This window comes from Ochotona curzoniae, unplaced genomic scaffold (assembly GCF_017591425.1).
Source record: "Ochotona curzoniae isolate NIBS_2020 unplaced genomic scaffold, NIBS_Ocur_1.0 contig_3819, whole genome shotgun sequence".
NCBI classification, from domain to species: Eukaryota; Metazoa; Chordata; class Mammalia; order Lagomorpha; family Ochotonidae; genus Ochotona; species Ochotona curzoniae.
The window spans coordinates 26700448-26716856 of record NW_024466004.1 but is presented as its reverse complement, the minus strand read 5'-3'; the positions used below and the strand labels follow the sequence as shown (position 1 = coordinate 26716856).

Genomic DNA, 16409 nt, shown 5'->3' with positions numbered 1-16409 from the left:
ACATTTGTTTAGAGGATTCAGGTTGGTGCTTTGCTTGGCTGTCTCAGTGGTCAGGTCTGTGCAGGAGGCTGTGGGCTAGGACAATGCCTGACCTGTACGTATGTTAACCTGAACAAGGAGTGGGGTCTGTTTCCCCCCCTAAGGATTAGGACTTGTACCACCTTCCCTGTATTCGTGAGATGCTGAAATGAGAATTAGATCCATTAAAAGTGCTTGCTGGGCCTGGCGCGGTAGCCTAATGGCTAAAGTCCTTGCCTTGAATGCACCAGAATCCCATATGATCGCCGTTCCTAATCCTGGGGGTCCCACTTCCCATCCAGCTCCCTGCTTGTGACCTGGGAAGGCAGTTGAGGATGGCCCAAAGCCTTGGGACCCTCTGCCCACAGAGGAGACACAGAAGAAGCTGCTGGCTCCTGGATTTGGATTGGCTCAGTTCCAATCATTGTGGTCACTTGGAGAGTGAATCATTGAATGGAAAATCTTCCTCTCTGTATATCTGACTTTGCAATAAAAATGAATAAATCAAAAAAAAAAAAAAGAAAGAAAGAGCACCTGCTGTCTGGGAAGGCTTGGTTTGCGCAGCCCATAGCTAGTGCAGCCCACAGACATTAGTGCTCCGGGCCCTTCCAGCCCTGCTCTGCGCTCATGCGTTCAGTCCTGGCCCGTGGACTTTGGCTCATCACCGTGCTGTGATTAGCTCAGTGAGCACAGTGCTGGCCTCTGCTTACAAATAACCCCCAAATAGAGTGATCAATGAGAGAAAACGCAAGACCAGCCAAGAGCACTGAGGAGTTGTGGGGGAGCAGTATGTGCCTATTTTTAGCTTCCCAGCTAAGAAACTGTCCAAAGAGAAGCACTCGAGCAATGTGAAAGAAGGCGCCATTGAAGCGCTGAGATCTGTATTGTGTCCGGCGCAGCGGACATTCCGGTGTGCCCCTGGGAGTGTGGGGACAGGGCCATGTCTTCATCCTACAGATTACTCCTGCCATTTGGGAAACGTTGGAGAGAGGGATTCTGGTGCCTTCCAGTCAAATCAGGAGAAGCACCTCCTGTTCTCACTGTGCTTTTTGGAGAGGGCGTGGGAGAGCTTCTGCAGATGCAGTTTTGCTTGGGAGCCTGTCAAGGAGGAGATTTCTTTGTGTAAATAATTAGAATCTTGGGCCCGGCGTGGTGGTCTAGCAGCTAAAGTCCTCTCCTTGAATGCACCAGGATCCCATATGGGCACTGGTTCTAATCCCAGCAGCTCCACTTCTCAACCAGCTCCCTGCTTGTGGTCTGGGAAAGCAGTTGAGGATGGCCCAAAGCCTTGGGACCCTGCACCCACATGGGAGACCTAGAGGAAATTCCTGGCTCCTGGCTTAGGATTGGCGCAGCTCCTGCCATTGTGGTCACTTGGGAAGTGAATCATTGGATGGAAAATCTTCCTCTGTATATCTGACTTTGCAATGATAATAAATATTTTTAAAAAATAATTAGAATCTTTGTGCGGGTAACTGGGCCAGCACTCAGTTCAAATGCTGTGGCTACCATGCCTCTGTCCTCACTGGTTTCAGAAGTCTCAGCATACCCAGTGCTTCCTGGACTGTGTCGGCAGCCATAAAATCCCTGAGGCCAAACACATCAGTCCACTTCATTGCAAATCCTTCAGCCATTGCTTACCTCCAGTGCCCTCTGACACTGTTGGCTGGGTCTGCGGTAATCGAGTGGCCCGAGTAAAAAATGCCATTTTGGCCTCCTATAGTTGCCTGGTGAATTTCTAGTCACCTTTCTGGACCCATCAGTATTGCTGGAATGACTTTCCCTGGGAATTCTTTCCAGATTCCCCGCCCAACGTAGATGGATCACCCACCTGTTCCCGTAGAGCCCTGTGCTTACGCATGCGTCCGCCAGGTGGCGCCCGACTCCTCTTCCTCCAGGTTTCTCAGCCGCAGCTGCATTCAGGCTGGCCCTGGTGGGTGGAAGGCTTAATTCTTGCTGACTGCCTGAAGGAATTAAAAATCAAAGCTTTGTTCCATGAAGTCGCATTCGTTTGGATTGTTTCTGCCTTCGGGTTGTTGTGACTGATGCTGCCGTGAATGTGGGGCGCCGGTATCTGATAGTGTTCTCACTTCCAGTTCTTTCAGGAGTGCTTCTCAAAGAGGAGTCACTGGGTGACGGGATGATTACGTCTGTTTCAGAGGAACCCCAGGTCTGTTTTCCATAGTGGCTTCATCATATTACATTCCTACCAGCAGTATGTAACGGTTCCAACTTCCCTATATCCTTTTAAAAAGTCATTTATATAAAGAGAACAAAGTTCACGTAGTTTATATGTAGTTTTAAGAACTTCCTCAGGATGAAGTGCTCCGTCTCTGAGGTCTTGATTTGCATTTCCGGGCGATTAGTGATGCTGAGTCCCTTTCTGTGTGATGATTCGCCGTTTGTTCACCGTCTTTGGAGCGGTGTCTGTGCAGTTCCTCTGTCCAGGTTTGAATTGAGTTACTCCGTTAGGGGTTTAGATGTAGAATGTCTTTGTATGTCCTGGCATCTTCTCTTACCAGATCCGACTTGCACCTTTTTCTTCTCCATTCTGTGGGTAGCCACTTTGTTGATGGTGGCTTTTGCACAGAAGTTTCTAATTTTGATGACATCCAGTTTATTTCTGTGTTGCGTGTGCTCTCAGTGTCACGAGTGAGGAATCACCATCCAAGGGTCTTGATGCTTTTCTCCTGCTTTCTAACTAAGTCTTAATTCTTTAGCCTTTGACTTGTTTGGGGGTTAACTGTTGTATACTGGAAATCCATCTATGTTTAAAGAAAAATAAGCAAATGTCCTTTTAATCCAGAATGTCTGAGGGTGGAGGATGGGAAGAGCTTTTCTCTGATCAGTGAAGTGGCTTCACCATCCCTTCCTTCTCCTTCCTTGTGCAAAATCATGAAGAGGACGAAATGAGGCAGGTGTCAACTAGGCCAGGGAATAGGAAAGGCTGTGTGCAGTGAAACCATGGAGCATGGGGGGAGGGAAAGTAAAGGTGCATTTAGGTGGAAGCAAAGTCAGTGCCCAGGCAGGACCAGGGCAGGGGGAGATGGCCCCTAGGAAGCCCCCCGGGCCCAGAGCGGCTGTCCTCGGTGGCCTCCTGTGTGCACAGCTCCCCAGCTGGAAGCACTACAGCTGGGGCTTGAGGTCGCGCTTCATTATGGGATGCTGGCACCACAGATGGTCGCATCGCTTGCTGTGCCACAATGCTAGCTGCTGCAAGTAAGTACTTTTAGAAAAGCCAAAGCTGGGACCAGTACTGTGTCAGAGAAGGTAAAGCTGCCCCTTTTGGACGTTAGAAAGCTGGATCAGACATGGAACAGCCAGCACTTGAACCATATGGGATGTCAGTACTGTAAGTGGAAGCTTAGCCCCTATACCATGGTGCTAGCCCCTAACAAGATTTTTTTTTTAAAGATGGGACTCAGGAATTTCACTGGAGCAGTTAAGGGTAGGAATCAAGAGAGAGAGCTTCAAAGGTTTTGCTGTTAATTCTCTGTGCTTGTTCAAAAGCTGTGGCTTGACAAGAGTTGGCCACCATTATGTAGGAATAACCGGAGAACAAGCAAGGATTCTCAGAAATAATTTACTGGCCCAACTCCTGCAGGACAGGGAAGGCCCATTGGCGCCAAGTGCTATGGTCCTGAGAGGAGCCCCATGCTGCCAGAGAGAGGAAATAGCCCACCTTCCTGAAAGCTGCCCCAAGGGAGCTGGGTCTCGAAGGTGGCAATTGTGGGAGGAGGGAAAATAACAGTATAAATGCAAGATATTCAGTGTGAGTTTCAGAATTAGAACATGAGCCACTATGTATGAAGTAGATTTCCTCCAGCCTGGAGTTCTGAGAGACCCCACTGCTAGATCTGAGCAGGGCTGTGCCAGCTCCTAGAGGTCAAGCCCACTGCAACTTCCCTGGCCTTGGTGAACTCTGTTTGCAAATGCTTCTCCCAACCTAGAGTTGTTTTCTCTCATCTCTGCTTACTCGTACAAATCCAGCCTCTGCCCGTCCTCACGTGGCCCTGTGCACCCCACCTCCATGGCTCTTGTCACAGTGTGGGCACCTGCAGCCTTGCTGAACACTCTGTAACCATAGTGACTCCAAGATTAAAATTCTGACCGACTTTGCTTACTGCTTGCATTCTAGCCTGTGGCACGTTGTCTGGTATGTATATTTTGTTGAATGGATGCTGAACGCCAAGTTTAGAACAATTGTGCTAGGATCTTAAAACACAGTCATCCTTGGGATTATTGGAGAGAAACAAGTTACTTCCTGGTGGATAAAAGGAAGTGAGACTGGCATAGGATTTCCTTGCTGCAACATACAATGATCTAGAAGGGTGGGAAAAGGTAGAATTCCGAGGAAAAGGAATCAGTTGTACAGTTTTGTACCCAGGAAATCATGGGTCTTCGTGTGGACCAAAATCAGATTGTATGTGTTTTCTTAAGTTTGTTTTCTTTTTAATGAAAGTACCTAAGTAAAGTTACTTAGAATAAAGAATTCAGAAGCTGAGAGGCTGCTATCCCAGGTAAAATAATGAGCAACAAATGATGGAGAACAGAGCGTGGCTGGTGCATGTGTAAAGGCGGCAGTCGGAAGCAGGAGAGAGCATCATCCGGCATAAAGGATACACTGTGCGAGGGATGGAGGTGGACGGTAAAGGGTGGATCAGCATCGCAAGGAGGGACAAACAGCACACACGCAGGGGAACAAAGGACAAGACCAGGCAGCAAGTGCTGAGTCAGAAAACACAGCTAATGTGTTGACAAAAGGCTGGGTTGTAGCACAAAAGTATTACACATTCATCAGCCGTGCTGCACCAAATGCCGCTGGATCCAAAAGGTACAAGTAGGCACAGATAAAGAACAGGAAACTCGGCAACGCCCTCGTCAGGACAGGCACATTCAGCACACCAAAAGGCTGTAGGGAACTGGCTGTGTGAGAAATGGAGTGAATAGCTACACATATAAAAAGCCACATTCGATATACACAAACAATACGCCTGTTTCAGATGTTCATAAAAAGTTAACAAAAGTTTGGATTGTACTGGTCCATTAAAAATATCAAAGTGTGTATGCATATTCATGCTCAAAGCACTAACACTAGAAGTTACTATGAAGGGACTTCAAAAGTCGATGAGAAAATGAATTTAAAAGATAAGTATTTTAATCCAAACTCTTTTTTCATAATGCACATTTTTCAAGAACTTCCAGAAGATATCTGGTAAATAGAAACAACATTTTTTTTAAAGATTTATTTTTATTATTATTTTTTTTATTGGAAAGGCGGATATACAGAGAGGAGAGACAGAGAGGAAGATCTTCCGTCCGATGATTCACTCACCAAGTGAGCGCAATGGCCGATACTATGCCAATCCGAAGCCAGGAGCCTCTTCTGGGTCTCCCACGTGGGTGCAGGGTCCCAAAGCTTTGGGCTGTCCTTGACTACTCTCCCGGGCCACAGGCAGGGAGCTGGAAGGGAAGCGGGGCTGCCAGGATTAGAACCGGTGCCCATATGGGATCCTGGGCGTGCAAGGCGAGGACCTTAACCACTTGCGCCACCGTGCCAGGCCCAGAAACAACATTTTTTTAAAAAAATTGACAGGGAATCAGACATGGTGACCAGTAGGAGGGGCTCAGAGGTAAGACGGAGGTCAGGGTGAGCCTGGCCACGGGGCCTCAGGCTGTGCCAGGCTTCAAAGCCAAGACAAGGTCAGGCTGAGCGCAGGATTCTGCGTGTGAAGATCTCTGATGGCTAGAAGCCCTGTAGGGAAGGGAGTTAGGTGCCAACAGGTTTTAGAGGAGTGGGCGTAGGGTGGACTTCATATCACAAACCAGTATTGATGAGGAGCTGCAGGACATGTCCTGGGCAAAACGCCTAGCTTCGTAGAAGAGGTGGAGGGGCAGAGGGCAAGGGAGCAGGCTGGCCAGGTGGGATTACTCCCCTGCTGCTGCTGTAGTCGCGTGGCGCACAGGAGAGATCGCAGCTGGCCTTGAGGGCTCCAGCACGAGCTCTTCTTCCACGTGCAGCACCGGCTGTCGGCCCTGTCCTGCACCCCTGCCCATGCCTGCACTCACAGCAGCATGAGGCCGCACAGTGTCTCTCCCGGACACCCCAGCACAGTGGCCAGCCGTCCCTCAGCATCTCCTGTTACCAGGCAATCTTCCTGAAGCTCCGCTGTTCACTGCAGGGAGGAGGAGTCTGGGGACTTTGGTGCCTTGCTGTCCACTTTCAGTGCTCCTGCCTCAACTTCCCTTGCTGTTCCTTTGCATGGCCAGATGGTGCTCCACAGTCCATGTGCACGCTCACGCCTGTCCCCACGCAGCACCCCAATGTGCCGGCACCGGCGTCTCCAGCATCTGTGCCTGGATCTGCACTCCTGTCTTGTGCAGTGTTTCAGAGGCAGCAATATCCAGAACCTGGCAAGCAGGGGCCAGGGGCTGTGTCTTCCTCCAGGTCACAGCATCAATGCCAGAGACGGCGACATGCAGAGGGCCCACGAAGGAGAGAACACCAGAGAATGTGAAAGACCAAAGGTAGCATCATTTAGAATTACATTTGTAAGACAATTATTTAGAACCAGAAGGAGCTTATGGTGATCATTTTGAACAGAGAATGCTTAAAATGTGCCAGGGACTCCTCTGCATGCCCTACATGGATTAGCTCATCAAAGGTTCACAGTACGATACTCTGAAAGTAACTATTTCCACCTGCACTTGGAGTGAGACTCTGATTTAACATGACAAGGACTTCCTTGAGTCATTAGTAGTAAGTGCTGGCGGGGGGGCATTTGAACCCAAGCATTCCAGATTAAAAACCTTCTCTCAGTTATTCTCTCCTATGGCCACTCTGTTTTCATGAAAAGAAGTTTTTAGAAGACCAACATACATCCCACATAGGCAGGGACATGGAGCAGGCGTCTGTTGCAGCAGCTAAAATGTTGCCAAGGGGCCACCGCCCCACACAGTGCTCGAGTCTTCAGTCCCAACTTTAGTTCCAATTCCAACTTCGTGCTCATGTGCCCTTGGGGAAGCAGCAGGTGATGACTCAGTGGCTGGGTCCCTGCATACGGGAGACCCTGAGGGGAGTCCATGGTCCTGGCCTGGCTCAGGCGCAGCCATGCTGGGCATCTGGGGGAATGACCCTCCGTCTCTGCAACTCAGTAATCAATGAACAAGAAGGCAATTTAAATCTATCAGTTCCGCATCAGTGAATTGTCAAAGAAAATGCTGCTGGTTACTAAGGCTGAGAACCAGGACCACAAGTATGTTCTCCACCCGATGCTGTTACGTTTTCTGGGCTGGACTAGAGTGGCTGAATGTGACCTGAGCATTGCAAAGCAGAAAGTTTCCGAGGGGAACAGAAGCAGGGAACAGTAACTCTTGAACTGGTGGTGCTGCCTTTTACATCATACACAGTGGCTCATTCCCCGTCAGAGTCTCATTGTTCCCTGTTTTCTGTAGTTAAGTCTAGCAGAAACGATTTCTACAACAATACTGCTCATTTGTTTTGCAGTTGTTAGTTTTGAAGTGCCAGGCCTGTGAAATACAAGATTATGGAGGGGAAACTGGACTTCAGTAGAGATTATCCTTTTTTAACCATCATGCTCTACCTTAGCTTTCCTCCCTTGCTTAATTCACCTTAAAGGGTAATAACAAGAGTTGCAAAAAGAGAAAGGCAGTGGTGTCACTGCAGGTGACAGTTAAGAACCTCCTGCACAGCAGCAATGAGAACACTGCACACACACACAAACTCTCAAACTGAACTTTGCCAAACCTTTACAAAGTTTTTCTTAAAGATTTATTTATATTGCAAAGTCAGATATACAGAGAGGATGAGAGACAGAGAGGAAGGTCTTCCATCCAATGATTCACTCCCCAAGTGAGCGCAACAGCCGGTGCTGTGCCGATCCAGAGCCAGGAGCCAGGAACTTCTTCCAGATCTCCCACACAAGTGCTGGGTCCCAAGGCTTTGGGCTGTCCTCCACTGCTTTCCCATGCCACAAGCAGGGAGCTGCATGGGAAGTGGAGCTGCCAGGATTAGAACCGGCACCCTTATGGGATCCTGGTGCGTTCAAGGTGAGGACTTTAGCCGCTAGGCCACAGCACCTGGTCCCCAAACCTTTACAGCACCTTTGGTCCCCAAACCAAAGATATGTAACAATCTAAGGATTGATGTTCTTTAAGATGGCTAGATCTTGGCGCAAGAGCTGTGGCATAGTGGATTAACCTGTCACCTGTAGCACCAGTTGGAGTCCCAGCTGCTCTACTTCCAGTTCAGCTGTCTGCTAATGTGCCTGGTAAAGTAGCGGAGGATGACCCAGGCACTTGGGCTCCTGAACTTATGTGGGAAACATAAATGAAGCTCCTGGCTTCAATCTTGAACCTGACCCAGCCCTAACACTGCAGCTATTTGGGAAGTGAATCAACAGGAGGAGGATCTCTCTGCCTAAGTTTTCCATTAAAATAAGATACACTTGTTTTAATGGCTAAATCTTGGTAAGACAAACACTGAGTGCTGTATTGTTTCAGCTTCCCTTCCTCTTTCCCACAGCTACATAGTAGCCTTGAAAAACAATAGCTCGGGCCCGGCGCGGTGGCCTAGTGGCTAAAGGTCCTCGCCTTGCACGCCCAGGATCCCATATGGGCGCCGGTTCTAATCCCGGCAGCCCCGCTTCCCTTCCAGCTCCCTACCTGTGGCCTGGGAAAGCAGTCGAGGATGGCCCAAAGCTTTGGGAACCTGCACCCGCGTGGGAGACCCGGAGGAGGCTCCTGGCTTCGGATTGGCATAGTATCGGCCCGTTGCACTCACTTGGGGAGTGAATCATCGGACGGAAGATCTTCCTCTCTGTCTCTCCTCTCTGTATATCTGCCTTTCCAATGAAAAAATAATAAAAATAAATCTTAAAAAAAAAAAAGAAAAACAATAGCTTGTGTTCACTGGAAGAACAGAGCAGCACTTAAAATTCTTTCAGAATAGAGTTTTTAATGAATTTATCCAACAGTTCCCTAGAAAGCTCTATTCAAATGGCTTATTCTTATCTGATCACATGTTTAACTCACCTTGTAGGTCAGAAACAACCTGTGTCAACTTTTAACAACATAGGTCATGAAGATAATGGTAACAGTTGTGGCAACAAGCCAAACAAAGTCATTTAAATACTTCATTTCATTAGGAGTTTGAAGTGCTGACATCTTTCTGGGAATTTGGAAGGACGGGTGGATATGCACAGCTGAGTGCATGCTCATGGCAGTGTGTAGGCTCAAAGAGCCTTACAAGCCCCTGTTTTCATCCCTGATGATAAATTTCTGTGCAGTAGGAAGTTAAGGTGAAGGGCTGTAGCTACTGGTCTGGATGTTCAGAGCGTGTTTAACAGACATGTGGAGCATCCTGACAGAAACACCCTTTGGCTCCAGGCATTAACAGAAAACTGTGTCGCAAACGTAGCTGTACCGAAGCTAGCCAAACACACTGCATTGGTCCTAATTCAGCTCAGAATACAGACTTTCTAATAGTCTATTCTAGAATGTTGCTAAACGAAGAGCAACGATAATGAACCTTAGAGCAGAATTTATATCTTGAGCTACAACATTTTAGTCTTAAAATCTGTACTTTTAAGCACCTAAGTATAAGCTACTAACTGAAAATGGAAAGCATAACCAATATACAGAAGAGACAGCATGCAATAGAAGTTGTCCTTAAAAAATCTGGATATTTAAAAAAAAAAAACTGGATGTTAAACTTACTAGATTTTAAGTCGAATGTTTTCAGCATACATATTCCGTCAGCTAAAGAAAACAAGTCTAAATAACTAAAGCAAAATGAAAAGCAGCATGTCTCATTCAAGAAAGGGTCCAACTTAGAGATGGAATTCATTCTTTTTTTTTTTAAGATTTATTTATTTTTATTGGAAAGGCAGATAAACAAAGAGGAGGAGAGACAGAGGAAGATCTTCCATCCAATGATTCACTCCCCAAGTGACCACAGTGGCTGGTACTGCACCAATCCAAAGCCAGGAGCCAGGAGCTCTTCTGGGTCTCCCACATGGGTGCAGAGTCCCAAGGCTTTGGGCCGTCCCCGACTGCTTTCCCAGGCCACAAGCAGGGAGCTGGATGGGAAGTGGAGCTGCTGGGACTAGAACTGGCACCCATGTGTGATCCCAGTGCTTTCAAGAGGAGGACTTTAGCCACTAGGCTACCGCACCGAGCCCTCATTGTTTTCTTTTTAAAAGAACCAAACATAAATGCTGGAATTGAGTGAAAGTACATTAACAGAAATGAAAAATTCACCAGAAAGGCTAACACATGCAGAATAGAGATTGAACTTTAGACCTAGACAAACTGAGGTAATCTAAATCGAAAAAGAATACATTTAAATGAATAGGGCCTCAGAGGTTTAAGAGCTCAATATACCAATATGCATCCTGTGCATGGCTGAAAAGGTGAAACTAGGGGACAGAAAAACACTTGAAAAAGTAATGGTTGAATTCTTCCCAGATTTATAAGAAAAATGTGACTCCGTGTAGAGTCCAGGAAGATCAATAGATGAACTCAAACCAGTCCAAACAAAGGCTCATCCTCAGTTTGAAGCCGGGAGATGAAGAAACTCTTGAGCAGATAAAGCAAAGTGAGTGAACGCAGAGTCTTCTGTTGCAATGACAGCTGATTTCTCACCAGAAACCAGCTAAGCCAGTGGCAGGGACATGACACATTAAAGTACTAGAAGTAGAAGGCAGACTAAAACAATTTTATCAGCCAGAAATTCTACAGATAACAAACGATTCCTCCAAATTACTGTAGGAGAAATGAAAATATCCCTAGATTTCAAATACCAGGAAAATTTTCTGCCAGCAATTGCGCTTTACAAGAAACACTGAGGGGGGAGGGGAGGCCTTCAGGATTACGTGAAGGGACAATAGACATGAACAAATAGCAAAAGTCATGGGAACCATATAGGTAAATTTAAAATAACAAATTCATCTTATTTGTAGCTTTTTCTTTGTTTAAAAAACTGTGTAAAGCAGTAATTAGAAATCTGATTGTAGAGGCACATTGTACAAAATTAATTTGGCAATACAGTGGTGATGGAAGAGAAGAGTGTATGAATATATGAAAGCAAAGTTTTTCTATACTACTAAACTAGACAAAACTAGACTTTTACAGCATGTTAATTATAATCTCCAAGTCAACCTTTGAGAAAGTACCTGATACCTACTGGCAACAATGTGTCAAGAACTCCAAATCTAGTACAATTAGCAGGAACAAATGATTCCAGAGAAAAAGCTGTTGGCACCTTTCTTGTGAGCAGTCTACAGAGATATTGTTCCCAAAAGCCAGTTCTTTAGGAATTGGAAAATAGTTATTTGTAACAGTCTTACTGAAAGCAGGCATGTGTAGTGGGAGAGGAATTAGAAGCAGGGCAAATACATGGAGAGACTTAACTAAGCACTGCTGTTGACCTGTGGGTAAAGGGGAAATGGTTTACAATACTGAACCTCTGCCTTTCCCACCCACCCCTCACCCCCCGATTTCAATGGCAAAATTACTGAGTAAGTCCAAGAGCAGCCAGCCTCCTCTCATTCAAGTTTTCGGCACTCAGTCTTTCCCATTAAGTAGAATGCTGGCAAGAAAAAAAATTTTTAATGCTTTTATTCCGAGTTGAAAGGGAAACACAGAAACACAGGAGGATGTATTTTCCATCTGCTAGTTCACTCCACAAATGCATGTAGTAGCCAGCGCTGGGCCAGGAACAGCCTGGAGCTCCATTCAAGTCTTCATGTGGGTAGCAGGAACTCCAGTACTTGTGCCATTGTTTGCTGCCTCCCAGGCACATTGCCAGGATGCAGGACTGGATTTAGAATAGCTGGGAATTAAATCAGTACTGTGTTACGGCTTGCTGGCATCACCTAAGAGGTGGTTTAACACACTGCACCATGCTCGTTTTTATAAGTACTCTTTATGAAGTTGATAAAGCACACTGCCACCTTTGTGGAGAGGCACTTTTAAGCATGACTAGAACTTAGATATTCTTGAGTGCATTTCTTCTGCTGAGATACGGTCATTACGCACCCTTTCTCAGTCTGTGAATACAGCAAGCTACATTGACTGATTTTGAAAAGTTAAATCTGCCATCTTGGGATAAGCCACACAGAGTAATGATTACGGAACTCTGCATAGTTGGATCTGTTAAAATTTTGAGAATTTTTCTGTATTCATGACAAGTTACTGGTCTGTAGATTTCTTACACTGTTTTTCTTAGCTTTTGGTTCATCAGGAAAATGCAGGTCATACAATTGATTTGAGAAACATTTCGTCCTTTTCTGTTTTCTAGAAAGCTTAGAAAACTATTATTTCTTCGGTGTTTGATAATATAGAAACTTGACTTACAGCTTATATGTGAGATTTTTAACTAAAATTTGATGGAAAGCTATTTTGGGTTATGCTTCATAATGAAATTTGCTAGTTTGACTTTCAAGTAATTTGTCTATTTTGATGTAAGTTGTCAAATTTGCTGCAGCATTACGAGTAATATTGCATTGCTATCATTGTAGTGCTTCCAGAATTCATACTGATCATCGTCTCATTTTCAGTGTTGGCAATTCATGGCTTTCCTGTGTCCTGAAAGCCAGTTGATGCTCAACAATTTTATTGACTTTTCCCAAAAGAGCAGGTTTTGATTTCACTGACTTTTTTCTATTTTAATGATTTCTGCTTTTATATTAGTACCTTCCTTTCTCATTTACTTCATTTCATTTACTTTTTCTAGTTTATATTAGGACATTGAGACCCTCTTTTCCAGTGCTCAATTCAGAAACAATTCTTTTCAGTTCAAATTTCTCATTTTGCAGCTATATTTTATTTCCCCTTTGTCTTTACAAACATTTCCTGTAAAAATGTTTAGTTTCCCAATATTTTAGCGCTTTTTCAGATATTACTTCTATTTTTATTCCATTATGGTCAAAGAACATGCTGTATTCCATCTGTACCTGAAGACTGTGTATTCTGCTACAGTTGAGTGGGGCGTTTCAAAAACTGTCATTTAGGTCAGGTTGGTAATAGTGTTCTTAAGTCTTATATATCCCAGTTTTCCAAGTCTGGACATCGTTTGTTGTAAGCTCCAGTAATTTTTTTTTTTGTCCTAAAGATTTTTGACAGGCAGAGGTGAAGCACATGTGATAGCTTTTAACTGCTCATTCTCTCCTGAAATAGCTACAACAGCTGGCTGTTACAGGCTGAAACCAGGAAGAATTTCATCTGTGTCTCCCACCTGGATGGCAAGGTTTCAGGTGCTAGAGCCACTTCCTAGGCCTTCCCAGAGGCTTCAGCAGGGAGGTGGGTCAAAGTGCAGCAGCTGGAATTCCAAGCAGTGCTTTAGGGTGGGATCCCAGCACCAGAAGTGCTGACGTAGCCAGCTGCAGCTAAAACACGGGCTCCTCCTGTGACCGGGCACACGTGTGTGCATCTGTGTGATGATCTCTATGGGTGGTTTCATTTTTGTAGTTTTTAATGTTATATGCCCAAGTCTAGTAATGATCTATTCACCAATGTTTGTTTAGATTTTAACATCTTCTACCTCACATGCATATATTTACAATGCATTTAGTGTTCTTTTTCTGTAATTCTGTATCTCTGCTAGACTTTCGTACTTCTCTCTACATCTGGCAACTTTTGTCTCAGGCATTCTGAATTTTAAAACGTGTGCTTATGCAAAGTGGACATGCATAATATAAGTGTGTAACTCATTTTTAAAAACGTTTATAATTAAGAAAAAGTCCTTTTTTAATGATATATTTTTATTGAAAAGGCAGATATACAGAGAGGAGGAAAGACAGAGAGGAAGATCTTCCATCCGATGATTCACGCCCCAAGTGGCCGCAACAGCTGTTGCTGCGCCAATCTGAAGCCAGGAGCCAGGAGCTCTTCCAGGTCTCCCATACGGGGGGCAGGGTCCCAAAGCTTTGGGCCATCCTCGACTACTTTCCCAGGCCACAGGCAGGGAGCTGGATGGGAAGCAGGGCTGCTGGGACTAGAACCGGTGCCCATATGAGATCCTGGTGCGTTCAAGGCAAGGACTTTAATCACTACGCTATCGCGCCGGGCCCAAAAAAGGCCTTTTTTTGAGTAAAACATAGCAGTCCTTTCCAGCTCATCTCAGGCAAAAATACTTAGTCTTTATCTTGGGCATAATTTATATCACAGTGGCTGTATCACCTTCTGGTTACTCTGTCATGTACCCCCAACTGAGAATGTAAACTGTTCCCCACCCTAAGTTAGCACCAGTAGCTGATCCACTACCTGCACCTCTCCAGGGGTGCTTTGCCTGACCGCAGGCTTTATTCGCTGTCATAACCCTGCTGGTCTACAGAGGGCTCTCTCCAGGTTTTCAACAACTCGGGTCTCCTCCCCAGACCTCTGTCTGCAAATACTGTTAATTGTGGTGGTTTCCTCAAATTTCCAATTCTGATTCCTCAAGGCAAGGAGCCTGCAAGGCTGAGTACCCCTGGTTGCGCAGACCTCTCAAGGGAGGCTGGGAAAGAGGGCACTTGTGCCAAACAGGGCTGCTGGCAACTCCGTCAGGAGCTGGAAAGTCATTGCTGAGTTAAGACAAGGAGACACTCCGAATCTCAGACTTCCAGCAGTCATGGTGCCTGTGTTAGCGGTCTTAGGAGAAAATGAAAGAAATCTGATCAGAGTCCTTCATATCATTTTCAAAATTATTTCTACACAGTTTAAATCTGATTTACTTTAATGTGAAAATGAGAAAAATAAAATCAGCCCCCTTGAAGTCACATGAATGCACGAACAGTTTCAGTGTGACAGTATATAAAATGTGAACTTTCCGTATAAGCACATTTTGTAAAGAAACCTCTTCACATTAAAGCTGAATTGTACGAGAAGGCATTTTATATACTTGAATCTGTGGCTTTTCTTTTTTTTTAATAACTTGAGCCTGTGATTTTCTGTTGAAGTTCTGTGCTATCCCAGTTATGCCCAAGGAAAGCTTCAGATGTGTTGCCAGAATGGTGACATGTAGGTAACCTGGCTTTGGCACCCAGGATTTTACTGCCTGGCAGGCGGAGATGGTGGCAAACACCACCTGCCCCCAATAATAGTTTAAAAAGCGAAGTTAGAGAATCAGGAAAGTTAGCTCAGTTTGCCTACGTCCTTGCATTTAGGACACTGGCCAAGACAAAGGCTTCTAATTCCAGCTTCAGTGTTCCTTGTGCTGGAATGTGCTGCCTCCTTCCAGGATTGAAGGATGTGGGGACAGTCCTAAGACTGCCACCTTTTAATTCTCTGTTGTGCTTCACTCAGCACCAGCTGGACCAAGTTGTGTGTTTTTGTAGCATGGTGTTAAAATTTTCCCAAAAAGGCAGCAGAAATCTAGAGCAGCGGTGGGGGAACTTTCATCTGCCAAGGAACAACTTAAAAGGTGACCTGATACAGATTCAATCCATGCTCTACCTGCAGTTGTCTCAGCAGGGTTAGACCAATGAGCTGCAACTGGAGAGTCTGTGGAAATGTGGTTTCCTCATAGCTGCTCCATTAGTGCCCAGTGTCATCTGGTACTTAACACTGCCAACTGTACTTTTTCAAAAAAGTCTAAGTTGCCAAGAAATGCTCCCTGGGTGTTTATTCACATGGCTTCAAAACTGGAAGAAGAACCAGAGCTTGGGACTTTGAAAACAATTACTTGCTAATTCAGTAGGGCTGAGTCCTAGCACAGAATTTGTTGAACTACATACTGATGATTTCTCATAAGACCATTAAAGGAAACTTCCCCCTTTATTATCTATAGAATAACTCCATATTTTATACTACATGCCCACTGTGCACTGCTCTTGTATCGTGAATTAAATAACGATTAACCTTCCTTGTGAGACTGATATTCAACTTTTGTACACTAAGAATTGAAACAGATTTTAAAAATTGCTTTTGATATAACAATTGCATAAGGAAAAATAGGCACCAACATTATAAGGGTTTTTTTTTTTCTTTTTTAACTTTCACAAAGGATTTGCTGTAAGTCTTCAAGTCATCTTGTCCAATCCAAAAGCAGTATTTAAACGCCGTGGATCCCAGCCAGGGATGCAAGAGTCCGACTTTCTAAAACAGATAACAACAGTGGAAGAACTGGAACCTAAAGCAAATAATTGCACCAAGGTATTCATTTCACTTATGCTACCTGATCCTGCGTGTAGGCATTAGTTACCTAGAATGTTACCCAGAATGTTTCCATTCCCTTTAGGTTCTTGTGTGGCACACTCGGACAGAAAAGGTTAACTTGGCCAATGAGCCGAAACACCACCTCGATACAGTGAAAATTGAAGTATAAAATGAAGAAGCAACTGATTAGTTTGCCCAGCCCAGGAATGTGGAAGAGGATGTCTGGAGTTTAG

General features: G+C 45.1%; 1 protein-coding gene across 2 annotated transcripts in view; it reads left to right on the top strand.

Annotated features, from left to right (window-relative positions):
• Window positions 1-16345, top strand: part of B3GAT2 (beta-1,3-glucuronyltransferase 2) — an 88891-nt gene extending 72546 nt beyond the window's left edge. For both annotated transcript variants that reach the window (XM_040983621.1, XM_040983618.1), the window contains exons 3-4: window positions 16025-16173; window positions 16259-16345. In XM_040983621.1, coding sequence (XP_040839555.1) covers window positions 16025-16173; window positions 16259-16345 — 236 coding nt within the window. The remainder of the gene's footprint in view (window positions 1-16024; window positions 16174-16258) is intronic.
• Window positions 16346-16409: the final 64 nt, after the last annotated feature.